Source organism: Anser anser (assembly GCF_964211835.1).
Source record: "Anser anser genome assembly, chromosome: 12".
In the NCBI taxonomy this organism is placed as follows: Eukaryota; Metazoa; Chordata; class Aves; order Anseriformes; family Anatidae; genus Anser; species Anser anser.
The window spans coordinates 9,140,520-9,168,519 of NC_139733.1; the positions used below are offsets into that span (position 1 = coordinate 9,140,520).

General features: G+C 48.2%; 1 protein-coding gene across 1 annotated transcript; it reads right to left on the reverse strand.

Moving 5' to 3' along the window:
• Positions 1–4: 4 nt before the first annotated feature.
• Positions 5–27,999, reverse strand: NT5DC2 (5'-nucleotidase domain containing 2). The gene is made up of 14 exons (XM_083796366.1): positions 27,642–27,999; positions 21,297–21,481; positions 20,431–20,505; positions 18,440–18,495; positions 16,587–16,680; positions 13,214–13,342; positions 8,524–8,584; positions 7,770–7,872; positions 7,181–7,282; positions 5,351–5,432; positions 1,531–1,617; positions 969–1,109; positions 664–728; positions 5–351 (listed from the first exon to the last, which is right to left on the reverse strand). Exons 1-14 carry the CDS (start codon positions 27,898–27,900, stop codon positions 90–92), a joined length of 1,701 nt encoding a protein of 566 aa, XP_083652492.1. The 5' UTR covers positions 27,901–27,999; the 3' UTR covers positions 5–89.
• Between the last annotated feature and the right edge of the window lies 1 nt (position 28,000).

Consider the following 28,000-nt stretch of genomic DNA (forward strand, 5'->3'; position numbering starts at 1 on the left):
TACACAAGTGTCAAACAGCCTTTAGTGGCAGACGGAGAGGTGCCGCTGGCCCCACGTACAGAAGGCCGTGGCCCGAAACACCCGGCCCTTCACCGAATGTGCACCATCTCCTCCAGAAAGGGGGTTTTCATGCAGCCCGTGCACAGCTGATCCATCCAGAGCGGCGCCTCGTGCTGCAGAGGGGTGCGCCGTGGGTAGAAGGTGAAATTCACGTCGTAGTTCAGCAGGCAGCTGATGGACGCCATGTAGATATCGGAGAACCGCACCAGTCGGCGGGAGAAGTACGTGGGGTTGTGGAAGGTGCGGAAGATGCTTCCGAACTGGGGGTTAAACAGGTTCTTTGTCAGTGACCTGAGAGAAAAGAGAGAGAGAGCTGTAGGCAGAACACACTTACCAGGCTCGCTCCCTGCCCAGTAGGGCCCGCTGGACCAACCCCTCCCAGCACAGGCTGACACCACCTCCCCTTTCCCACCCTGCATCCGACCCGTCCCCACCTCTCAGGCTGCGGGATGGCACCGCTGCACCCCACCCGACACAGGGCACCAGGGAGGTGGTGCAGACCACCAGCTGCAGCACCACTTTCCCCAAAATGGGTTACCAAACAGACCCAGTGCAGACCTGGGAGCCTCCGAGAGCTCATGGGCAAGCAGAGCAGTCACTCACCTGATCTCCTGTCGCTCCTTCATCCACTCCAGCAGTACCTGCTTCGACTCCGCGTCCTGATACATCTGCAAAGACAACAGCAGCAAGCACCAGGTTACCTCAGTCCTGCGAGCCACACCTCAGGTGCCCCCAGTTTCTACCATAACTCCTAAACCCACAAGGCCTCTGCACTACCTTCCTTTGAGCAGAACGAGGTGCTTTTTGAGAACACAGGCAAAATAGCATATCCTCTGATTCCCACACTAAGCCCAAGTGTCAGACACAGAAAGGATGCTGCCCACCCTGCTCAGACAGGAGCTCTTTACCTGCATTCTCTCCAGCAGCCCCGTCAGAGCCTGCTGCCAGGTCAGGGAGTGCATGTACTGCTCCGTGTTTATGATCCGAATCTCTGTCTCCAGTTCAGGGACTATGGCTCCAGTCCTCCAGCCATGACGCAGCATGAGGTCCTAGAGGTCAGGGTGAAAAAACAACCACAAGTTCAACGTGAAGACTGAAAGCTAAATACAACCCTATTTCCTAGAAGAGTGGTCTGTTCCCATCGCAGATCCTCAGGGGACAGGCATTCTAACAGTCTGGTTTGGGTCCTGCCAGTAACACCCACCTCCCAGGCACCAGGATCAGCTGCATGAAGCACCCAGACATGAGGGATACACATAAACTGCTCTCAAGTTCACAGATCGGCAGTTGTTCTCTAACCATAAGTACTTCAAGAGCCCTTTCTCCACTGTTTGCTTCTGCATGACAGCAGAGTGAGGGTGCTTATGTCCTGTAAGGGTCCCAAAAGCCACAGCCTGCGGAACACCAAGCACTGCATGCCAGAGACACGAGCACTCAGAGCAGGGCACTGCCTTACTGCTTTTTACTCACCGCAAGGTCACTGTACAAATGGTCACCAAAGTAGAGCACCTTAGATCCACGCCAACCTGTGAGCCTCAGAAAGTCAAAGAGATTACCCTGCAAGTAAGAGGAGAACAGGAATGTGGGTACGGGCCAAACACCTTCATCCTCACTGCCTGGTACCGGGCAGCCACCTCGGCAGCACTGTCCGTGCAACTGGATGTGCCACTGTACCACGGCACGCTGATGTGAGCACTCTTGAGATGTCAACCTGCTCACTCTCCCCCACCTTCCAAACCCACAGGTTTCTATCCTTCTCCATCTTATCTCACTTTTTTCCCCATGTAACAACCTCCCTGTGTATCCCTCAGCCTTCCTCAGGCTACAGAAAAAAGCCAGAAGTTCCCTATACCCCAATAGGCAAGGGGAAGTTGTGTGCACTAGGGCACAGCAAGTCAAGGGGACTGCACGGACCAGGAGGCAACAGAAGGAGGCAGCTTAGAGACCAAAAGGGAAAGACACCTAAATGAGAAAGGCCTGACTGCTGGCCAGAAGGAAGCCTGAGTGTTCTGGGGGTAGGACTTACTGGGCTCAGATAATGAGGATTTCACCTCTCAGGATACACAGAATCACAGAATGTGAGGGATTGGAAGAGACCCTGAAAGATCACCTAGTCCAATCCCCCTGCCGGAGCAGGAACACCCAGATCAGGTCACACAGGGACGCATCCAGGCAGGTTTTGAACATCTGCAGAGGAGACTCCACAGCACCCAGGCAGCCTGTTCCAGTGCTGTCACCCTCACCGTAAAAAAGGTTTTCTCATATTTAAGCGGAACCTCCTATGTTCCAGCTTGCACCCACTGCCCCTTGTCCTGGGTGTCACCAAGAAGAGCCTGGCTCCATCCTCCTGACACTCACCTTTACATATTTATAAACATTAATAAGGTCACCCCTCAGCCTCCTCTTCTCCAAGCTAAAGAGACCCAGCTCCCTCAGCCTTTCCTCGTAAGGGAGATGCTCCACTCCCCTAATCATCCTTGTAGCTCTGCGCTGGACTCTCTCAAGCAGTTCCCTGTCCTTCTTCAGCTGAAGGGCCCAGAACTGGACGCAATATTCTAGATGTGGTCTCACCAGGGGGAGGAGAACCTCTCTCGATTTACTACCTACAGCCCTTCCGATACACCCGTGGATGCCATCGGCCTTCTTGGCCACAAGGGCACAGTGCTGCCTCATGGCCATCCGGCTGCCCACCGGGACCCCCAGGTCCCTCTCCCCTTCGCTACTTTCCAGCAGGGCAGACCCCAACTTACACTGGTGTCTGGGGTTGTTCTTGCCCAGATGCAGGACTCTACACTTGCCCTTGTTAGATTTCATTAAGTTCCTCCCCACCCAATTTCCCAGCCTGTAGAGGCCCCGTTGGATGGCAGCACAGCCTTCCGGCCTGTCAGCCACTCCTCCCAGTTGTGTGTCATCAGCAAACTTGCTGACGGCACACTCCATTCCCTCATCCAAGTCATCGATGAATATATTGAACAACACTGGTCCCAGGACCGACCCGTGAGGGACTCCACTGGATACAGGACTCTAACTTGACTCCGTCCCATTTAACCACAACCCTCTGGCTTCTTCCATTTAGCCAGTTTACAACTTCCAGAAAGGAGGGCGACAAGAGGCTGGATTAGAGGGCCATATCACTTGAACTTCCCTCTCTCCAGCGTAAAATACAAGCCCCTGAGATCCCACTCATGCAGGACACCCACAGCACAACTGCCACACAGCTGCACATCAGGGGACAGGAAGAGGTCAGCTTAGGAGCCTGCAGCAACATCCTAGCACAGCAAGGTCCACGGTCTCTAATGCTTGCCAGAAAGCAAATCGTGAAAGAAGCCATAAATGCTGGAGACAGGATGGACTATGACCAGGATACACTCCGTCACATGCTGAGAAACACACTTGGGCAACAACCTTGATGCCGTTGGATGAGTGGGGTGGTGGGGGAGGACCACAGAGGATCCCAAAATCCCACCCCCCTCCCTCCCTTTTTCCATTCCCCAATGCAGCACTCAGCTGGCTGAGCAACCCCAGCTACAAGATGTAGGTGGTCAAGAGCAGAATTTGATTCAGCATGGATGAGGCGCACCTTCTTGTCTTCTGAGGGAGTTGCTGACCCAGTGAGAAAGTTTGCACATGGGAGAGAGACTTTCTATGAGCTCTGCTTGCATGTTCCCAGCCCCTGGCTCTTGGCAGAGGACGGGACCATAGCGGAGTGCTTTGACAGACCCACTGGACAGGCCAGAGGCTTCTGAACAGCACTGCCCAAGGACATGACCTACTTTTCTACCGCAGGTCAGGTCCCAGCTACTTGACCGCAACCTCACTAATAGATTCTTCCCGTGGGATCCCACAGCTCACATAGCCAGGAACAAACCGTCCTAAAGCCAGAGGCCACTTTTTCTCAGGGGACAGACCAGCTGCTAGGAGAACACCCCAAGGCAGCAAGTTCACCAGAGCCCATTCCTTTGGACACGCCTGTCTTTCAGGAAGTGGAGAAAGGGGAGCATGACTTTGTACCCTTTTTGATCACCCTTTTTTCTTCATTCTCTACCCCAGAAGTCACCTCAATGTGAAACCTCTCCTCACTTACAAAGACCTTCCTAAAAGTGCTAGGCAGTCTTTTACAGCTTTGTTAGCTCCTGCCACCTTTTCCAATCTTACGCAAAACGATTTGAAGTGAGATGTGGAAGACCTCTGCATACACATCAGATTGCAGACAGCTCGGGACTAGCACACTCTTGGGACCCCCTCCAGGACAAAGGTTTCAGGACTGGGACATAAGAAAAGCCAAGGGAAAAAATGCAGCTATCGGCCACTCTGGGCGACGTCAGAACAGAGCTCCTAAGGTGATGTTCACAGGGCAGGGGGTGTCCACTGGGTCTGACCCCTGCTACACATGCAGGGATGTTCTCCTGCTTCCCCTTTTCACACAGACTGGGCAGCAGTGAGGAGAAACTCAGCCTGGCAGAGAGAACTCAGCACAGGTCATCCTGGGCAGAAAGCAAGCACTCAGCACCCTAGCATAGCTGCCCAGCTCTGCCCCTTTCCCCTGCCCTGGGAAACCCTCCATCTCCAAGTGTATCTCCAAGACCAGCTAGGCTGGGCGGAATACATCACTCCAGTTATACACCTTTCTGAAGCACCACCCACACACAGAGCTACACAGGAAACCGTTTCAGAGCTGCAGACAAAAAGTTTTCTTATCAGACAGCTCTGTCACACCTCATTTCAGCTCTGCCTCCTGCAACTGAAAAGCTTTCCCACACCTGGCACGATCCATCTCCCACCATGCTCCGAGGTCGGTTTATCATACACCGACAGGCATAACACACCTTGGCAGGGCTTTCTGATATACCCAAAGACACCTTATCTTAATGTGCACATCCCAGCAGGAGCTGAGAAGACTTTTCAGAAGCTTGCAAATCCCAAGGCTATTGCTCCACAACCTGCCAAGAGACATGCTGAAAGCAGTTGGGGAACAATACCACACAGACCAAGCAAAACCCCGCTATACACAGCCAGAAGGCTTCTCTCACTGCCACCAGCCCGCACAGCACAAAGCCTAGAGCATGTCTCTTTGCAAGTGCTCTTTAACTTTTCAAGGATCTATTTTTCACTTTTCAAACATCTACAAGTGATCTACAGAAGTGGCCATCATTTCCCCCGCACCATGACTAAGCAGATTTTCCAGTTTTTTCACTATTTTCAGGCTTTTCCAGTGATTTCCCAAACTGCAGGTGTATTATGAGTCCCCAGACTCTTGCTTCATACCCCTTACACATCCAGGGCACCTTACCTCTTTGTAGATCTTTCCTTTCTCCAGCTGGTTTATTTTGTCCCACTGCAGTGAGCCGTTATCATCCAGTTTTCGAAAAGGTCTGGAAAAAAAGAGGGGAGATATCAACTTTTGATTTTTAATGGTTGTTACCCAGTGACTACAACATTCAAATCAGAAAACTTGTTTATCTATATAACAACTCATAACAAAAACACTATATGAGACGTGACCTTTGGGGCCTTCTGCACTCTTCTCAGGAAGAAAGTGTGAGAGGGAAATATCTTTTCAGACTGCTTCCATTGACTGCAACCGTTTTATGCCAACGGTTAAATGCCTAATACTAAAACAAGACTTCCTCTGAAGCTGTAAGGCCAAGGCTTTGTCCTGAAACGCTTTATGTCCTGTTCCAGCCAGGCCACCCCCAGCACAGCAGAGATTGGAATGTCTTAATGGGATAAAGCAGTCTGCAGAGGGGATGGGAAACAGTCTCCATGCTGATCTTGGCAGCTGACCTGAGGTGCCCACTGTTGCTCCTGAGGGCTTGCCTGGTTACCTTCCACTTGGACAGAAGAAACAAATCAAGGCTTAAGTTATTTGATCACCGTGAACTTCTATGCTTGAACAGAGTTCTACTTCCTCTTGGAACGTGAGGCCCGAACTGCGAGCTTTGGGACCAAAAGACTTCACATGAAGCTGCTCCTGCTGCGAGCATAGTGCAGCCTCATCCGGCAGTACCGTACAATCCTGAACTGCCACAGGGCAGAAGGAATCCAGCCTCCCACCACAAACTCTACAGCCTGGGCTAGAGGCCTCCCAGAGCACAAGTGATCTCCAGGGCATACCTGCATTTCCCCTCAGAGAAAGCACTCCACAGTTGACTACAGCTCACCACCAGGAGGCTTCCCCTCACCTTGGATGAATGTCCCTGTCATTCCACTGGCTTATTATGTGAGTGGACCTTAGGCACCATGCAGCCATATGCTTTAAGTCTTGGAGGACCAGGTCATCGTCACTCCAGGCCACATCTCTACAACATTTCACCCACATCCTGTGGACAAAACCCTTACCGGTCAGCACAAGTTTTAAAAACAGTTCATAGATTTACTCCTGCTTATGGTAGTAGCCTGGGAGGTGGGCGAAGAAAATACAGAAAGAGAAAACAGCAGTCCTCTCCCTCAAGGGCCAAATTCAGTAGTTCCTGGCCAGTCGTAAATTGAGGCAACAAAGCAGATACAAGTTCCCCAAACCAATAAACAAAAGAGCAAAGTGAGGATAGCAACCTGCCTATCAGCCGGCTCCTTGGCAGCTCCTAACTGACCATGAAACCCAGCTGCCACGTACAAAGACTTTCAGAGCTGCCAATTACAAAGCAGCATATATCCACTAACTAAAACCACAGATATTTGCTTTCAGGAACTGGAGAAGGAAAGATTTTGGCACACTCTCAAGACCTAGTGCCAAGAAACAGCCAGATGTCATACATACCATTCCACTTCTTTTCTTTCTAAAGATTTAAGTGCACTAATACCCCTAAAAATCTAAGTTAAGCCCAGGCCACAAAAAACCCGTTGAAGCTTAGGATAGCTATTTTTAAAAACATGCTTTCTGCTTGGCATTACCCATGTCATCTACTTATTCCCTGACTGGTCATTTTTTGTTGACTAAGATGAAAGCCTCAGAGAGTATCTGAAATGACAATGGAAGGCTGGATATGTACTGGATCCAAATTATACTTAGGAAACTATAAACCACTCTTCGGGAAGGTAAGAGGAGCCATTCACTCCAGGTACTGGGGCCCAAAACCTCAGGCCCACATGCAGCACTGCAGTATTGCCTTAGGACACATACTTCCGCCGATCAGTGAAGAAATTGGGTTTGTCGGCTTGCACAATGACCATGTCAAATAAGTCCCGCCAGTTCTTGCCAACCATATGTTTCATTCCTTTGTCCCTAGGGGAAAAAAGGAACAGAAATGTTAACGGAACCCTTTTCAGCCAACATTGCATCTTCACAATAGTCTGTCCTAAAACTATTCTCATTTCAGCAACAAAGAAAAAAGCACAGAGATTTCCGAGTCCCACTAGGGTGTCTGATTGCATGGAGGATTGATGTAGCACTTTGACCATTTCCAGGTGTCCCACCCTTTCTCTCCCTACCAGAGGAAGTCCAGAGGAGTCTGTGATGCGGCACAGCTGCCAGAGTTTGGAAGTGGCATTTCTGTAACATTGTGGCCAGTCACAGACTCATAGCTTCTCCAAGAAGTGAAAGTTGTTTGTGTAGAAAGCGGGGTGCAATGTTCACCACAACCGGTTCCTCCAGAGTGCTCTCACCACTATTGCCACAAAACTCGCTAGTGTACAACTTTCAGAGGAGAGACCACACTGCAAAGCTTTTGCTGTGCTGCGGTGATGCATCAGTGGGCAATAATGGTACTCACACAAAGCTAAAAGGACTGTTTGTAATGAGGAAGAGTTTCTTCTTGTGGTTCACCAGTCGGTTTAGGACAGCATAGATTTCGTCACCGTGCAGAATATACTGTTCTATATTGGAATAAAACAGACATCCATCAATCAAGAAATTTTGGCATAGATCATGACCACATTTCTTAAAATAAATAAATAAAACCAAAACTTGGCCCTATACCAATAGGGCTGCAAAAGAACTGAGCTAGATCCATCTCAGATAGGACAGGTAGTGAACCACTACGGTGATAAAATGGCCTTCCTCATCCTCATCAATCCCACCTAGAGAGATGAAAAAGACTGAGGAACTGAAAAGGCTGGCAATGAAGAGGGTTGATCCCAAACTGTCACAATGAACAGGCACAGCCATTCTAGGCCATGTTCCTACCAGGATCTTTCTTTCCTCTGAATGGAAGCCTTGCTAGTCTTCCTAGACAGTGCCTTTGCACATTCACACCATGACAAGGACTGTCACCCCTCACTTAAAGGCAGAAGGAAAACAGAAACACAAGCAGCGAGGTAGCTCTTAAAAACAGATCCTCCATCAGACCCTAAATATAACCTGGTCCTCAACGTCACTCTACCCATAATCAAGTATTTTATTCATTTCTATGTCCACCTCACTCCTGCGACTTACTGTAGGATCTATGCAGCAATCCTATGCAGAATGCCACATAATAGTATAAGACACAAAAATAGATCTGGCACCAGAGCTCTGCTTAAACTCACCCATATCTTTTTCAATCCATTTGTACATCACTCCTTTCACATGCACATCTCTAATAGCATCCTAAAGAAAAGGATAGGGAAAAAGTTTCAGTTTCACAAATAGCATTCCTGCTTCCCAACATGCAAGTCTATTGCCACCATTGAGGAGCAATACAGTAATGACATATCCCCTCTTCCTGTCGAATGCTACATCGACACGAAGCAGAGGACTTGTACAGCAAGGCTCACTGCCATGCTGAAAAGAGCACAGTGATTAGCCAAGCTGACACAGTATAAAGAGAAAAACCTCAAAACCTATCTATCTGGCTGGTCTTGGGAATCTGGAGAGGTCCCAGTCAACTGGAAGCTGGCAAGTGTTGTCTCAGTTGTCAAGAAAGGAAACAAAGACAACCTTGGTAATTACAGGCCTGTCAGCCTCACTTCGGTGCCTGGTACAGTTATGGAGAAGATCATTCTGGGAGTTATTGGAAACCACTTGAAAGCCAATGCAGTCACAGGTCACAGCCAATGGGTTCACAAGGGGAAAGCCCTATTTAACGAAATTAATTTTCTTTTATGACAAGGTTACCCACCTAACTGACCAAGGGAGGCACTCAATGCAATCTTTTTGTATTACAACAAAACTTTCAGTACTGTCTCTCACAGTATCTTTCTGGAAAAAACATTCACTTTTCAGCTAGTGAAGTATGTAATAGGGTAGATGAACAATTGGCTGGTGGGTCAGGCTCACAGGGTTGTAGTAAACGGGGTTACATCAGGCTGGCGGCCAGTCACTGGTGGGGTTCCCCAGGGCTCTATTTTGGGGTCAGTTTTCTTCAGTGCTTTCGTAAGTGATCTGGATACAGGACTTGAATGCACACTAATTAAATTTGCATGTGATACTAAATTTGGAGGAGCTGCTGACTCCTTGAGGGCGGAGAGGCCTTGCAGAGACATCTTGACAGATCAGAAGGCTGGGCAATCACCAACTGCATGAAATTTAACAAGACCGAGTGCTGGATTCTGCACCTGGGACGTGGCACCCCTGGCTATACAGAGAGGGGGACAAGAGGCTGGAGAGTGGGGAAAGGGGACCTGGGGTTCTGCTCGTCGGCAGGTTGGACAGGAGCCGTCAGCATGGCCGGGCAGCCAGGCGGCCAGCCCTGCCCTGGGTGTCTGAGGCACACACGGCCGGCAGAGGGAAGGATTGGCCTGCTCTGCTCCGCTGGTGTGGCTTCACCTGTGGGCAGGTTTGGGCACCACAGTATGGGAAGGACATCAAACTGTTAGAAAGCGTCCAACGGAGGGCTACAAAAATGGTGAAGGGTCTGGAGGGCAACACACATGGGGAGCGGCTGAGGGCCCTTGGTTTGTTCAGCCCAGAGCAGAGCAGGCTGAGGGGAGGCCTCATGGCGGCCTGCAGCTCCCTCATGAGGGGAGCGGAGGGACAGGCGCTGAGCTCTGCTCTCTGGGGACAGCGACAGGACCCGAGGGGACGGCATGGAGCTGGGACAGGGGAGGGTCAGGCTGGGGGTTAGGGAAAGGTTCTGCACCCAGAGGTGGTCGGGCCCTGGGACAGGCTCCCCAGGGCAGTGGGCATGGCACCGAGCTGCCAGAGTTCAAGGGGTGTTTACACGGCGCTCTCAGCCATCGGGTCTGGTTTTTGGTGGTCCTGTGTGGAGCCAGGAGCTGGAGTGCACAATCCTTGTAGGTCCCTTTCAACTCAGGATATTCTATGATTCTATGAAAGCACTACTTCCTTTCTGCTCCTGAAAACCAGCACACATTTATGCACTGTTACCAAGGCAATCAAAGACTGCATAACTCCAAAACTGTTTACTGCCCCCAAACCTCTGTGGCTCGGACCTTAGCTAGCTTTACTTCCTTCCTTATGCCTGTGGAAGCTCTGCCAAATGTGATCCAAAGGATGGGAGCATGGCCGAAGTGAACAACAGCAGAAGCAAGCACTTGTGATTCCTATGGGCTTCCATAAGCCAGGGAAGGCTACTAGTCCGAGCCCCAGGTAGCCAGAGGGCACAGAAGCGTATATGATGAGTGCGGGAGGGTATTTTTTTTGCCAAAACAGAGCTGCCCACTTTTCAAGATGGTTTTCAAGTGAAAACAGATGTTGTTAAGGGTATCCAAATATCCTCTATTTTCCAGGCCAGAGGCCAAGATGCAGCATATTTTTGGACACACCCAAGTGAGATTTTTCACAAGTCTCCATCCAATGAGATATGCCAGATACCAGATACCAGACCATTTCCAGAGCAGCAACACATTTTGCAGTGTTTGCACATGTTTTCAAGGTACCATTTCAATCCATGACAATTTAGACAGGTAAGCACAAAGGCTGCCTTTCCCCAAGATGCTTAAATCACTGCTACACTTGAGTGCACTCCTTTAGGAGGTGCCATTCAGACTGCATTCACCACTGCCATTGCTACAGTAACACTTGCACACACCACCCACCACACAGCCACCTGGTCTCAATGCCATGCTGGTGAAACATGCGTGTCACCCCAAAATCATTTCCTTCAAGGCAGGGAGAGAACCTATTTACAGTTTAGGTGAGGGACAATGAAGGAGGAAGAGGCACCTCTGTATGGTGGAGTTTTAGGAGTCTCTTTCCGCTGTTTGGATTTGAATGGTAAAAAAGGCAGAGGTCACATCTCATTCACCATGAGACTGCCCTATTGAGCTATGAGACAGAAAAAAAGAGCAAGAGCGCTAAAAGGAAAACAACTTCCTCTTGACCAGCACTGGCACTAAAAGCAAGCAACGCCTGGGATTTGAGTCAAAACTACATTTACAGAGCAGAAAGATTCTAGTGTGCTCTTCCCCCCCAGCAATAATAACAAGAAAAAGGAGAGGGGAAAACTGAGTTTTCTGCAGGTAAAATCTTGATAGCCTGAGGAGGTGTCAAACAGGGCACAAAGATTCCTTCAGAGGAAAGCAGCTTAAGCTTTCTCACTTTAAAGATGAAGTGGCCAAACTGGTGCAGCAGGACTACAGGTTTACATGCCAGCTTCAGCCTTAACCACTGCCTCGGGGACTGCCCTTTTGACTCAGTACAGTGTCTCTAGCACTCAATTTGCTCCCAAACACACAGCACTGCAATTAGGATTACCACCAAGAAGTACGGAAGAGCATCAGGTTCAGACATGTCTTACTTAACCTACTGTGAGCCTGCATTGCGATAACAACTGGGGTTACGCAAAGACTGACACGTGCCTGTGTAGGCAAAGGATCTCTGTGCTCATGTCCACAAAGCTTTTCTTTGCACTTGCAATGCAAGAGAAAAGTTTTGCAAAAATGCTTTTCTATCCTCATTGTCCAGAAAAAAAAAATTGCTCTGATAAGAGCACAGGCCATTTCCCACCTTTTCAGTAAAGGTTTCAGGCATTGGCACAGATTTTCTGTTGCACCTCATTTCTCTACCTCAGTCACTCCTTCAGGAACCACCACATCCCTCAGCAAGGATGCAAAGACAATTGCCAGGATCAGCACTCAGGAGCTTGAGGGCTAGAGCACGCTCCTTGCCCTGTATTGACTTTACATTAGGCTATGGCAACCATCTGCCTGCTCTCAAGACTTCAGCTAGCAACAAGTCCATTTTGACCTTAAAAGAAGGCTCAGAAGACACTCTTGACAGAAGACCTCTGGAATCAGCTGTGTCCCCTCTTCTCATTTTCCCCACCCCAAAAGGAAAAACAAAAAACAACTACAACCCTACAAACATGTTCAGGTCTTGTGGGAAACAGGCTAGCATGCCCTTATCAAGCACAAACAGCAGGCCAGAACGCAAGCTGTAATCCTTGACTGTAGTGAAGCTAACAGGGTGGATCCTTATCACAAAAGCAGCAGCATAGATGCAGCACTTCTCTAATAAGAAGCCTGAACAGTGTATGTACGGGCTGCTGCTGGAAGATGAGCATAACATTCCCATGAGGTACAATCCCAAAATCCCACTCCATGGAAAAAAGCATGCAATACGGCCTTGGCTACCAGGGCCTACACCTCATCTGTCAACAAACGTCACCTAGGACAGCAGTCTCAAGCTCTTACATCTTGCCTCTCGCATTAACTAAGAAGCCAAACAGTACTCCACTCCCTCAGTGGTGACAATCCAGTATAGGCCTTTCAAGTGCAGGGACTGAAGCTGTTGGACACCGCTCGCACCTTGGAGTAATGGGCTCTTGAAAGCCACAGTCATGCACAGAGGAACACCCCAAAAGGATCAGACTACTCTGTGGATGCAAAGGAAGTTGGGGTGGATTTTCAGAACAGGCAAGGGCAGGTTTTTCACGACAAACCCTTAAAAAAGGCAAACTGTTTGGTACATGGTCATAACGAGCCTCTTCGAAAAATGAGGTATTAACAGGAGAACACAGCTTACCACTCTGCAGGACCAGAAAACATTTATGCAAGCTTTATAGCATATTTCCCATGGAACAACCTTCAACTTAACCGGCCTAGGCACTTCTGCAAGAGATATGTACAGCAACACTAAATCTGTAGCACAATCACATACCTAACATGTTCTGAAAACACAGCTTTGTTTTCCCTGGCAATGCTCTAATTTAAAGGGGCAATAACACAGTCATATTAGACTACTCACCAGCAACCCTTAGGTTTGGATACTGCAAAGCTCACAAGCAAAAGAGCTCGCAAATCTGTTGTGGTATGAGGCAGTCGACATTTTACTTACAGATATATCCTTGTAAAGATGGACCTGGTCAAACTCAATGCCGTGAGTTATGAAGTAATCAATGACTGAAGAGAGCAGCGTCATTTCAGGAAGAGAAAAAATGTCCATAAATTGCTTAAGTGAAGGACCCTGGAAAGCAAAAAATGAAGGAGATGCGTTGAACAAAAAAATAGTTAAGGAAAAAAAAAAGAAAAAGCAAACCCAGAAAGCAAACCCTCCTCATGCGGTACCATTTGGAAGATGTTCTGGGCTAAGAAAAACACTAAGGTGGAAATAGACAATTACATCCAGACCAAGTAATAACTCACCTTGCGTTAGGCCAGGCTGCATCTCTCCCATATATTTGCTATTTTCTTAGCCTAACAATAAACTTATCAGCAGATCAACAGCAAAGTTTCGCTCCAGAGAGGCCACCCAATACAATAAAGCTTGTTTATTCAGTATGTACCACCTATGCAGAGGAATCTGGCGAGTCTCACCAGTAAACTGAAGTCAGGTTTTTCATTTTTCATCATTGAAATGCCAGATCAGCCAAGGGAACAGTTATTAAGATCTTGTATGTGAAAAGCAGTTTGGAAAGTAGACCTCTCAATGAACTCAGTCACCAGAGGTGCCTGGCAATCCTGCCACATTATGCCCACGCATGTGAGCTTTGAGCAATCCATGACCAACAGTTGCAAGTCTCTAGGATAATACTGGTCCACATCAGAAGGTATTTATTATAGCTGTGTGAAAGACAGACAACAAAGCAGCATCCAAGAGATCACAGAGGGTACACACAGTGGAGCACACAGAGGACACACGCTGCCTAATACAAGGGTAGAACGAAAGACTAGCGCTAACTAAAGGCAATATTGGGGCAACACAAACTGGGATCAAGAAAGAAGATGCAAAAGGGCAAAGGAATAACAAACAGCATTTTGCCTGGGGTCTGTTACCAAAAAAAGCTGTGATCAAAAGTTATGTCACTATGCTGAGGGTTATACAGTTTCCAGCCAGCCAGCACAAGACAACCTGACCTACAGCAAAGAGGACACCCTTTGGTTTGGGCCACTTACCAGACAACCTTGTAAAATGCAGATAACAATCAGACTCCTTAGCGCAATTAAGCAAAAATCACTGCGTGTCAAGCCAAGTCAGATAAGAAAAGAAACATTATCACTTCACAGAGTAAAAAGTCACTAGACATTTCAAAAATAACAGGCTGGCAACTGAAAGCCATGTATTATCTGTAAAGCATTGGACAGATTGTGAACCTGGACCACCCAATCAGTGGGGAAACAGGGGAGGGTCCTGGTCAAGAAATAAAGTATATAAACTGTGTTATGCAACTGGTAGGTGCACTTCCATTTGCGGGATGCCCACCATTGCAATCGCAAATAAAAATGCTACTTCACTGAGATCCTCACCTGAGCCTATGTTATTGGCCACAGAGTGTTCCTCACAGCAGATGACCTGTTACCCATACCCAGGTGGCTCCATCAGCATGGCACCGAGGGGAACAAGGTCAAAGATCCCTACAAAAGCATCACTTCACACCAGTTGCACCGCACCTGCTGACACCAGCACTCATCTTAAATTGGATGCTTTCCCACTAATGTGTTAGTGGCACAGACTGAGCAGACATTGCTGGATCAAAACATCATTAGTGTATGTACCTCTGCTCTCTCTAGGATCCACCTATTTGCTTATAGGGCTCATTACTTTTTAGGAGAGGAGATTCGAAAAGAAAAAACTGCTATCCCTTGGCCATTTCTGCGGCCAAATGTTACAGTGAATTTTTCAATACGCAAAGTCATTTTGAAGTGACTGAACAAATGCACCTCACTGAGGAAAGAAGTGAATAGAACTCAGCAGGTACTGCTTTGCTCTATATCATGATCTGTCTGTAACGCCATTCTCCGGAAAACAGAATCTGCATACAAAATGCTGTTCAAATACTTTCCCATTTTGCTTTTACAATGCATTTTTTATCCTGCAGCATTGAATGGGCTCCCTGCAGTGAGACAAAAGTCCCTTCCATCCTTTTACAGGGAAAAGCAACAAATGAGATCCTGCAGCAAGGATGCACGGGAATGATCAGTCTGGCAAGCTATGAAGAGAGCTAGGACAGGGTATCTTCCTGATGCTAATCTCCCACAGCTGCACATGTCCATCAGCTCTCGCACTATCTGCCTCACTATAACGCAGAGTCCCTTTGGAATTATCACTTGAGGAAGCGCAGCGTGACTCTGCCAAGTACTAACTACAGGACAGAAGAAAACACCTAACTGCTTTCGTACTTACAAGGAAACACATCAAGGCACCTTGGCACGAGCACCTGGTCACAGCTTGAAGGAGATTTCATGTTTGTATTTATTAAAAAAGAAAGGTTAAATATTACTGAGTTTGCCAGGAGTGAGGAAAGCTGCAGAGCAGAAGGATAATTGAGTGTGGATTACAGACAGATATCAAATTCTAAACAGAAACGTTCTATTTGAAAACTGGAATCAGCACTGAGCTATAAACAGTGTATATACTTATCCAGAAGGCTACTGCTCAGATTAATTGTTCCCGAGAGAGAAAAATCAAGAAGTGACATTGCTGAAGACTTCACACAGCAGACTCAAAGGGGTATTTACCAGAGGAAGCCTGCCTTCTTCCAGCTTCCCCATAGGCAACTGAACTAACAAAGGTCAAGAAACAAAGCAAGTCTTGGGGGAAAAGGATGTGAATGGCCCCACTTGCCCATAGCACCACACTAGGCACTTGAGGAAAACAAATCTCTCCGAACTTCCTCTTGCTCAGGCAACCAAAAGATTTCCACAGCTCCTACCGACAGAATTTCAGACTTTTACGGTGACAACTTTTCTGCCTCAAAAAGAAAACAACCATGGATGAGGTGCACTGAAGAATTCTGAAGACGTACGGCAGGGATCGCTTTCACAAAGGAAAAAACCCTACCCAAACCCAAAGACTTAAAGGCATTGCAAGCACCCTGCTGGTACACACACAACCCCCCTCCCCCACAACTCAGTGCAAACACATCCCTGCAGGCTGCCCTGGTAGCTTGGGAGCCGGATTTGGCAAAGGAACAAGCAGGGAACATCTCCCTATCAGTCTCCAGAGCCATTCAGCTCTAGGCCAATAGCACTGGTGTTCAGAAATGCTCTGCAGATGTCTTTCACATGCTAAACTGCTAAATAACCTCTGGGGCAAATTCCCACTAGTACAAAAACACACACTGCAGCTCAAAAAGTACACACTACAGCTCACCAGATACCACGCTTCTCAGAGTGGAAGGGAGGCTGGAGTCCTTTACATGTTCATACAATTCACTCTTTTCCTATCTGATAAGAGTTGCTGCTTCACGGCAGTAAAGGGCTTACAATACCTTGCCGTAGAAATCGCTCATCTGGTACAGAGGGATGTGCTGGGTACCTCCGTAGAGCTCGATTACCTCCTCATCCGGCACTGGTTTGAGCCCCCTAGACGCAAAACAACAGGAACAGTACGTCAACAATCACCAGCCTGCAAAGAGCTACAAACTGCAGAGAAAGGCAAGACGGGGACAGACAAGCTCATTTCTAAAATTCACACATTTCTTTTGCATGGAAGAGACAGCCAGAGAGCCAGACAGCTCCGCAGTTCTAAAGATTCACATAAAACTTTCCCCAAGACATTTTCCAAATACCTTGTTCATTCCTTCAACTTAATTGAGGGGCTTTATCCACATTCCAGCAGAGTTCAGACAGGTTTTCCCTCTGTCTGCTGTCAGTCTGCCCCACCAAATAGGCCCCCTGGCCTGACTTTGGCAGCACTGGGTAACTGTAGTTTTGGCAAGGTTGCTTCCATGACGTTTATCACCATTAAATGCACAGGTGTAGGAAAAAAAAAAGCTTCCTGAAAAAGAGATTTCCTACCTATTCAGTTTTCCTGAGCAAAACAAGTCCTTCACTAACAGACCATTCAACAGGGATTGCTGTTTTCCCCCAGAACCACAGCTAGGGCTGGTTGTACGGTCCTTATCGTTCAGCCTTCTGACTTCTGCAGGTTTTGCCTCTTGCACAATTTGTGATAGCTGTTTAGTCAAGCAGTCAGCAACTTTCTCTCTCTCTCCTTACCTATCCTGTCAATGTAGAGCCTCTAAGAAGTTAAAAGTTGCCTAAGTTTTGCTCAAAAGCAAAGGACAGTTTAGGAAAAAGACACTTCAGGAAGAATGGTTACAAAAGGACACTAGGAAAAAAAAAAGTTTAAATGCATTTTTCACTAAAAATCTCTTTCTAATGCTGCAGTAAAATGTGTGGTAGTACCAACCCTCTCTCCCCTCAAATAAAAACCTAGCACTCAAAGAAGCCAATTCTCTCTGATTATGAAATTCCTTTCTTAATATTCTTAGAGTGTTTACTGCGACTGAAACTTAACAGCAAAAGGGCTAAGTTCAAAAAAAAAAAAAAAGCCATTGGCTTCCATGCTCAGGAAATACAGCACAGATTTACAGGAGCTTTGCTACAGATATCTATGATTTACTACTTCTAACACACCAACCCCACTTCGCACTGGGGCAGGATCTTCTCCCAGTCGCCTCCAGCCTCAAAAGTTTTTGGAGGCACCATGTGGAAGCAGTCCCTTTGCTCTGTGCTCTTTTAGTCACTTATTCTAAACCACATCCAGTTCTCCTTGGAGAACAACAGAGGAGATGGGAAAATAGGACAAGCTAGGCCAAAAACTGAGCCCAGATTCTCAGGCATCATTGCTTTAGTGACATGCCTGCACTGCTTATTTGCACATCCACACCACTCTCCTCTTAGCTCCGTGACGAGGCAAGGCATACCACTGCTGGGATATGCTCCTGCTCAGAGAAGACAGGCACGTACGTAGACCGTGTATGGGTGAGTCCTTCCCTAGCTGCACTGTTTACTCATAGACAGTAACCCAGCCATGCTGCAGCTGCAACTCAGACGTTACACGCAGTACACGACCAGATGTGTCATTAACCATTACAAAAAGCTCCAGGTCTTCCCACCTACACTTGGCTTGAAATCCTTGAGAAAAGTAACTCCCTGAAATTATATGCCAGGTAAGCACTTGAAGCAAGTAGAAACAGGATAAGCCAGACGAGACCATACTTTGCACAAAAAGAAAAAAAAAAAAAAGCCCATATACCATGAACTATGATTACTCAGATTTAGTAATCTACACCTGCATATACAGGCATGTAGAAAATGCTTTTGAGAACTGACAGACCTATATGCTGTCCCAAGCTGGACGTAATGGAAAGCATCGATCTTCATCAGAAGACTCTGTGATAATGGATAGATATTTACAGTTAGAATCAGGTGGGTTTACACTGAACTTTTATTGAACTTTCAAGCTGTACACACGTTATATAGAAAATAAATTTAAACACAAATATCCCACATCTATGTATTTTACGCTATACTTACTTCCCAGCCACTTTTGCACAAACTGATCCAAACTGTGACTTTTTAGAAGCCTCTCTGGCAAAAGACCATCTTTCCATAAACTGAAACACCGCTGCCTGTTACGCTCTGACAGGTATGCAGCTTGTGGACAAGGACGCAGTTGAAAAAAGAAAGGGAGATGATAATGTTTCTGTGACTCAGACAGTCTCCTCTCATCTCCTTTCCAAAAGCACACACGTTCCAAAGGATATGCACAAGGGATCAATTTCTCATCCCATTTATGTTAAACAGAACTAAGGGGGCAAGTCTTGACTTAGAGTGCAGCTGTACCCAGTCATTTTCTTCACACAGGAACCCTTCCCTATGTTAATTCTTGCCCTCCCTAACAGACATTTAAGCTAAGATGCTCACAAGCACGCCAGGCTAGTAACAGTAGAGCTTTCTTTGAGGTTTTCATACCAGGCTCCCCTGTTCGTGAGAGATCTCTTGCCCATCCATCTTCCTGAAACCATAATACAAGTTCTCAATGCACAGAAAACAGCCTCACACCAATCCAGTATCACTCTGCAGATAAAAGCAGGACACAGCATCAAACTGTTTGTCCTGTTCCTACCATAGGGTGAGGTAATTGATTCCACAGAGCATTCACAACCTGCAGGCACATTCTTTTATCTCTACACCACATCAGTGCAGCCTGTTACACTGTAGGCAGACCTCCCACTAGCTTGCGACGAGTGCAAGCAAACATGCTGAAAGATTGACTTGGACAGGCACTACCCAGGTTTTCATGTGTTTTAGAAGCTCTGATCCCAAGAAGAGAGAATTCTCACCCCCTACTCACTCAAAGAGTACTTTGCCTGGCTAGGCTCGTCACCTCTGTGTTCCTCTGATATACTGGCAACACATTTTAACAGAAAGAAACTTCATTTTCTCACAGATTAACTTCTTACGTTGTAAAGTCAGAGGCATGAGCTATCTGCTGCCATTCTGTCCCCTCAGTTAGGACAAAAGACGGGGGAAAACTCTACAAAGTATTTTCTTCATTCCCTCCTTTACCCTCCCCACGGGAGAGCAGCACGCACATTGCAGAGTGTACTGCCTGCTCCCCTGAACTTGCTCAAAGCTCGACATAAAAAAAGCTACTGCAAAATGAAGCAACTTTCTCTGCTGCTCTCCCACCCGACTGCCTGGCTGCAGCAGCCAGCGTGACATCACTGGGCATCAGGCTTTCATGGAATGGGTCCAACGCGCTGAAAAAGGGTTAAAGCTTGCGCTTTGCTCGCCTGTGCTCCTAAGAAGCATGCATCTCAAGTAGCTTGGATCTTTTTCCAGGCAGTCCTATTATTCGGGGTGGGGGGTGGGGAAGGCTTCCTAAAGCGCTCTCCTGACAAGTCATCTCTATTATTAGAGCAAGGCATAACGCCTCTGCTCCTGGCAAGTACTTGCTGGAGATGCAGGACTGAGGTTTGTTGTTTAAATTTCCTAAAAGACAGAAACGATCACGCAAACGTGCTAAATTTTCAATTAATTAGCTTGTGGAAATAACTGACTTAAATTGGCAAGGCTGTTTACCAGAGGTCTTTGCTAGCACGTCCCAGTCTGCTAGAGGCTACGCAAACATAAGACACTTTAGCCTTGGGATGTTTGTAAGCAAGAACCACCTACAGAGCAGAAGGCATAAGCACTCGGACTACGTATTTCACTGATAGGCTGGTGATCAACGTTATTGTAAACAGTGACAGAAAGCATTTCCACTAAAACCAGAACACAATGGAAGACAAGGCCCAAGAGGCTGAACTTTGTACAGCTTACTTTTTGTACATCATAGTGAAGTCCACGTATGGCAAACCCTGGAATGTAGTCATACTTCCCAAGCCCTTCCGGATACTGGGAAAACAGAGAGCAACATCGTAAGAGACATAAGGATTGCTTATCAACAAAATTATTTCACCTATTGAGCTGGCTTAGGCCTACCAGTCCTCTCACCTCAGGCATAAACTGACTAAGGAACATATGGACTTCGTTTTGCCCCTTCAACAAAGCAAGTGAGTGGAGAAAGACATAAAGGATCAGGAGCCTCCAGAATAGTTCCTCCCGTTTAACGGTCACTAACAAAAACTTAACAGATTTGCTCTGGCAGTGAGGAGACTTCTAGTAAGCTTATTCAATGCATGTATTTGGCAAATCAGTGGCACCGCAGAGCCGCTCTAAAAGGAGATGGACACGACTAGAAGAAACACAGAGCAGACATCCTGTTTGCAAAGGTGGCTATTACTGGACACACTATACAGTGTTACACACATTAACTTGCACAGGTCAAGTCCTGTACAGCTTCGGTGCTGGCCCACACCTCGTTTATCCACCCTGTGTACCACCGAACCAGAAATTCTGTGGGCACGATTTCCATAGTTAGGGAAAACAGAACAGATACTTTAGACTAAGGCTCCTGCTCCATACTTATAAAACCTCAGGAATGTACAGCATGGTAAATTGTCCGACTGCAAAATCATTCCAGACACAGACAAAACCTTCTGCAATCGAAGACTGCGAAATGTGAAATTTACCTCAGTAAAACGAGTCATTGCCACATGTGCACAATGCTGCATTTTACAAGCATGGCTGGGGGGTCGAAAAGAGAAGTGAGATGAATTGAACGGAAATTCTTAGCACATCATTACCTTGAACTGTTCTATTAGGATGTCTCTGGCAGTGTTGAAAATCATAGAGTGCAGTAAGTTAGAATACTGTGCTAATGTGTAATCGTAGTCAAAGCCATATATCTCAACATCGCCCAGGCTGATCTCATTGTTAGCGTAGATGGCGGCTGGGTTGAGGAGACTGCAGACTCCTGGTGGAAGCAGATCTAAGAGGAGGGAAAATGGAAATATTAGAGAAACTGAGAGGAAAACCAAAATTTAAACTTTCGATTCTGGGCCTGGCAGCAGCAGGAAGCATGACACTGCAGCAGCAAAGGAGCACAGTGCTGCAGGCAAAGCCTGCCCCAGTTAGCCCACACACATAACCCTCCCCGTGAGAAAGCACACTGTGAAACCTCTGGCTGTGTCTGGCGATTGTGCTAACCATTTTAACAGTCAGACTGACTGTCTGTGTCAGGAAGACACAAAACAACGTCCTTGGGCTCTGGCCTACCCAATTTTGACCAGCAATTTTCAAGCGTCAAATTTCTAGCTCACAGCAACTGCATTTTCAGCAGGCTCACCGATGTGAAAGGCAGCTGTAATGCATCAGCAGGAAACCATATGCCCCTCACTTCAAATGTGAGCAACACAAACAGGAGAACTCTCCTCCCTGAGGAACCTGGATTCCTTCAAATTGGGAATTCTGAGGTCTGCCTTTTGGGATTTGTTTCCCACAGAAGTAGCCAGACTTCACGAAACAATCCTTCAGGTACCGCCAGGGCATTTTTATTTTCATTATAATGGACAGGATAAAACGAAGTTTTGTACAAACACCAACAAAATGTAAAACTAACAAACAACAAAAACACACAAACAGGGAAAAAAAAAACATTAAGCTATGCTCTTGGAGCGTGTAACGCTGATAGCAGTAAGTTATCTGCTCTCCTCTGATAAGCAGCTGTGGAAACAGCTCAGCTGCACACTGTTCGTCACTCCAAAACAGGGGTTACTGCTTGTGAATAACACTTTGCTCCGCACACCACTGGCAAAATGGGGGTTTAGTGAGCCAGCAGCTGAACAGCCTCGATGTCCTTTTCAGAGCCACTCTGGAGAGCCGAGCACTTGAGCTACACCACAATAGGAGGGGCAGGAACAGACCCTCTCCAGGCTTCCCACTCCACAACAGTTGTCCATTGCAGGATGACAAAAAGCAATAAAAACAGTTCCCTGCAGTAGGTTCCCTACTCACATCCACATGGAGGGACAGAGAGGAGGAGGAGACATTTCCTCCCCCCTCAGAGACAGGTAATTTTTTTCTTTGAATGACAGGAAAAGCACAGACATTTTCCAGATCCTACACAGCATCAGCGGGTAGGATTTTTTTTTCCCCTTCCTACCTTAACTTTTGGCTTTTAGCAAGAATCCCTGGGTTGGTTCTTTAGTGCTTCCTTGCTATAAAACCAAGTCTCATCTGAATCTAGAACAAAAAAAATATTAGAAAGTGATACCAACCATTCCCAATTAAGACTTTGCCTAAAACGATTACAGAATTTACAAAGGGTGCTTTAGGTAAAAGCCCAACGTACATTTGCAAGCACTAATCCAAAGAGGCGACCAACAAAACAGGATTCAGACATAATAACATTAGCTGTTTTCCAGGGGAGAGGTGCATTACAAAAACACACCCAACCCTCTCTCCTAGCTCCCTCGCCTACAGCCTTCAAATGCGCTCCACCAGAGGAGAATTACCGGGAGAGAAGGCAGCAGTCTGGGGCCGGAGGGCCGACCGAGTGGCTACACAGCAAGGAGAGCCCCGTTTCAGTCACTCTGCTGGCGGCAAAGTTCCTGGAAGAGGCCGAGGACAGTGGATGCAATCAGAGTACTTTCCACTGGGACTTTAAAAGATAGGGAATGTAAATAAGATTCAGATGATCACAACTTGCATCCTCTCATCATAAATGCTTTCTGCGCCATAAACAAACAGACCTCCATTTCCTGCCCTCACCTCCAGATAACTTGTGGGAAGATCTTTTTCTAAATCCACGCTGCCATTTGTAGGCTGTTATTATTTTTCTTCTTTGCAAGGAAAACAATAAAATCCTAATCACACTGCCGTGCAACATGCAGCGCTCTCCTCTCCTAACAAAAGCACACTTTTTAATGACAAACGCACCCCACTTGCTGCTACCATACCCCTACAGAGAGATCAAGCTCCTCCAACATTCGCTGCTTGCTCGAAGATTTACAGCACATTTTGGTAGACCCACTGGATAAAGTCAAGCTCCTCCCTGCCCGCCTCAAACGTACAGGGCCCCTGTTGCTTTCCAACAGCCTCCAGGCAGGCTAATTCTCCTCCACTCAGACATTTGGTCACTAACTTCACGGCATGTTCTCACTGACCACATGAAGGCCAAAGAAAGGTGCATATGCTAGCCAAAACGCTTTAGCGCCACAGCTTCCCGTTACCACGTTCCCTCCATACGCCTCCTGGAGCACCACGCGGATATCTGTCTCCTTGCTGCCCTGGGGGCGATGCGAGGGGCAGCGAGCTGCCAGCTCTTCCTCCTCACCCTGCCAGAGACCCGGCAGGAGTCACCCTGTGCTCGGTCTTCTCCTCCACGGCCTGTCCTCGTTTCTGGAAATCCGCAGGTTCAAATGACTGCAGGGAAGAGCCTGTACAGGATTGCTTTCAATATGACAGCCCTCACGTGCCTGGCTTAACAAACCACGTTTCAAGGCGTTTGGGTTTCTGTTTGTGTATTTATTTTTATTATTATTTATTTTTTAAGATAATCAGCTGGGAGGTTACAAATTCTGGGCGCTTAATCAAGCCCTGAGCTGCTGACTTGGACGCGGCAGCTCGGTTCCCACGCGGCACGTAGTCAGCCCAGGATCTTTGCCTCTATTTGTGTGGCAATCAGCGACTCAAAGCAAACAGACACCCACCAGAGCCCAGCGAGGGGGAATTGCCTTTTTTTTTTTTTTTTCTTCCCACAACGGCTTTTGCTTTTCCTCTGTAAAGAGGGATCGCTGGGCAGTTACAATAAATGACGGCAAGAAGAAACAAAGCGCAGACCGGTTTGGGTTATTAAAGAAGGACGGCAATCTCAGCCGCTTCCTCCGCCCGGGTGGGACAGGCGCGGCAGGCGGCGTGGCAGCCCGTCACTGCCCGCTCAGCGCTTCGCCTGGGACGCACCGGCTCAGGGGGAGCCGGCGTGCGCACAGCTGAGCACGGAGGGGAAAACCAGCCCTTGCAGCAGACACAGCCCCCTGGAATCTGCGCACTTGCACAATTCGCTCCGATGTGCAACTCCGACGGTTTTAGGGAAGTGTCTGCATATCCCTGCGTACGCACGGCTCGGCACTGTCCAGCTCACTCCCAGCTACCGGGCACGAGGGAACCAGCAGCGAAGGCAGACCGCGAGGAAACGTGCTCGGACACGAGCCTCTTTTACAGCGGGGTGTAAGCGCAAGGCAAGCGCACAACTGCTGTGGGGCGCTGAGCAGCTGCTCCAGTTGGAGGACCTTTGTGGCAGCGTAAGTGCCTCTTCGCAGGCAGTAGCCCGCGATTGTTATAAAGCACTAACCCTCAATCCCAGCGTGACAGCAGAGAAGGAAACAAACGTGGGTAATTAACTGTGAGCGACGGTCAGAGACTTCAGGACTCCACATGGCCCCTTCTGATCTGAAAAACAACCCGGTCGGAGGTGCCAAACACGTCCTGCGTTCTCCTCAGCTCCCGGGGGCACCGCCAGCGCAGCAGGAAGCACTCGCTTTCCCTCAGCCTCAGATCCACAGCATTAGGGAAGAATAACACATAAAAAAGGCACCTTGTGCCTATCCCTCCCACCCTGCGTGCTCACAGAGCTCTAACCCCGCAGGTCTGCCTCATCCCTGTAAGACTGACGAGGAAAAGAGCGACACCGAAAAGTAGATGGCCACTATGCTCCACACCACGAATAAAAGTTCCCTTTGCTCACGTGGACTTGCTTTCTAGAGACAAACTGCCAGTTTTTCTCCTTTCCATGCACCTCTTTATCCTTTTGAAGTGTTGTTTTGTACCAAGTCACAGCAATTCCTGCAAAGCATTCCAAAAAGCCCAAGCAGATGCCTCAACCAAGAGGACAGGCTTTGCCTAGGCAGACAGAAGTATTATTTGCAGAGCGCTAACTCATAGAACTGCACTAAAAGAGTGCTGAAAGTTACTCTGGAGCACTAACTCGAATTCACGCCATTATGCCCAAATATTTTGGGATTTCTCTCCAATAAAACCTATACAAATCAAATGCAATATTAAAAAAATACTATTTTATTCCAAAATGACATTTAAAAATCTTCACAAAGGCACTAGACAAATGTTCTTGATGCAGTCCTTTACTAGAAAAAATACTTTACGTTAGGGAAAGCTGAACTTGGAAGTTCACTTCCAGTACCGGCTGCTATTTCTCATTTCTGTTCCCAGCTCAATCTAGTAGGTGCCACAACCTGCAGAACAGGCACACTCCCCAAGCAATCTGCATGGCTCCCATTATCGCAGCACCAGGCTGTCTCCTGGCTTGGTAGAGATTGAGCCCCTTAAATCTTTGTGCCTGCTTGAGATTAGCAACACAAGCAGAATCAAAACGTGCTGGCCTGCAAAAGCCACCTCTCCTCTACACCAGTCACCAGCGCAGTGACCACGCAGAGGTGCCATCCTCTCTCTGCTCACTGCTGAAGGCGATGGGCACACGCTGCTGAGCGTGGCTTGCAAAGGTATTTCTTGGTCTGTACAACGTGAAAACAGCAAGGACTACCTCTGACCTACGCCCTCAGCATTAGCAAAACCTAACCAAATTCTCACCATCTGCACTGCAAACTTCTCGCTGTGTTCAGCGGTTCTCTCATTTAACCACTCAACGCCATGCGGAGGCAAGAAGTTAACAGTTCTTTCAAAAGCTCCTCAGGAAAGCTGATTTATTTTTAGCTACATTTAAAAGATCTAGGAAAAAACACACATTTCCTCACAGCCAAACCTTCACTTGCTTCCCAGATCCACTGGGTTTCAGGATGGGATGGGATGTTTCCTAGACGGCAGGACTTTGGACACTGCTTACTAACAGAGACTTATCAGCCTTCCTCGACACTTCAGGTATCATCAAAAATACCGCAAGTCCTGGTCAACCCCACCACTCTGACATACAGTCACCCTTGCCCTTCGGGCACACGAAGTGCAAGCAGCATTCTCAGATTCTCAGATGCAATGAAGTTTGGCCTCGAGGGTCAGTCTTGCAAAAGGCAAGGGGCGGGATGAGAACGGCGTCTCCTGGGCCGACCAAAGGGGAGGTTTTACCTCAGCAGCACCTTTTGCCCAGCTTTGGTTTCTGTGCCACCGCACCCGAGCCTGGCAGAACACAGAAGGTGGCATCACTGGGATCTTCCTGAACGCCGTACTGATGAATCAAAAGCATGACAACGTTTTCAAGCCCATAGCCCAACCACGCTCACTTTTACATCAAAGCTAGAAATCAAGAGCAAAGGAGAAGACTGATGATGCCACATTTGGCACAACTCGGCTGAGTCGTAAAAGCCGCAATTAAAACCAACTTGGGCCAACTTTATTTATGCCCGTTCTTTGCAGGACTTGAATAACAGCACAGTCCTGAAATTTTGGTTTGGGGAGCTGTTATTTAAACAAAGGACGGCCTTCTTATTCAACATGAAGGTTTGTAAAGAGACTGCTCTGTAACACATGGGCACCTCCATCCAACTCCATTTTGCATTTAACCCTGGAGATTAATTCTGCATCTGGAGCGATAACTGCATCATAACCACTTGCATCCCAAGGAGCGTAACGGTGTGAATACAACGGGCTTCACGATCTGCCTCGGTAAAGGGAGCACCTTCCCAAGAGCCAGCGATACAGCCTATAAATACATCCGCATTTATGGCATCAGCACGGCCATCAAACAGAAAAAAAAAACGTCTTTGAGGATTTTAGGGTACAGACAGCAACAGAAGTCTTGGAAGTCAGAATTCTTTCCAGCAGTGGGGCTAAAAGTACGGCCTAACAGCATAACTTCTGCGAGCACCCCTCGCTGCCTGCCGCGGCTCGGGCGGCGGAGCGCGAGGGGCCGTGTGCCCAGCGGGTCAACGGCCAACTTCTTTACGCTTCCATGCCATAAACAGAGCTTTCCGCTTTATGTCAGACCTCGGGCGCTGCAAGGCGGGGGAAGAAGCGGCGACAGAGGCTGCCAGCCCCAGAGCAGCAGGACGGTGCTCCCAGATGCCCGCGGCCGGCCGCCTTCCTCCTCCGAGCCCTCAGACCAACAGGAGCTAACAGCGAGCTACCGCACGGCACAGACACAGTCTTTGTCTGGCGCCTTCAGAGCCGCAGGCGGCGCTTACCGTACACCAGCTTCTTCATCTCGTGGTACCGGGCCCACAGGTAGCTCCTGGTGTCGGCCCCCTCGGCCGCCGCGGGCTGGCTGCCCGCCGCGGGGCCGGGCTCGGCTCCTCGCCGCGCTCTGCCGCCGGCCGCCGGCTCCCGGGGCTGCCCGCGGCCGCCGTCCCCGGAGCCGTGGCTGCTCCCGCGGCGGCAGGAGGCGGCGAGGAGCCGGGGGGCCGCGCCGCCGCCCCGCAGCGCTGCGGTGCCCAGCGCCGCCATGGCCCCGGCCGGGCAGAGGGACCTCGGGGCGACCGGGGACGGGACCGGGCACGGCTCCGCTCCGGGCTCCGCTCCCCCCACGCCCCGCTCCCCTCAGCGC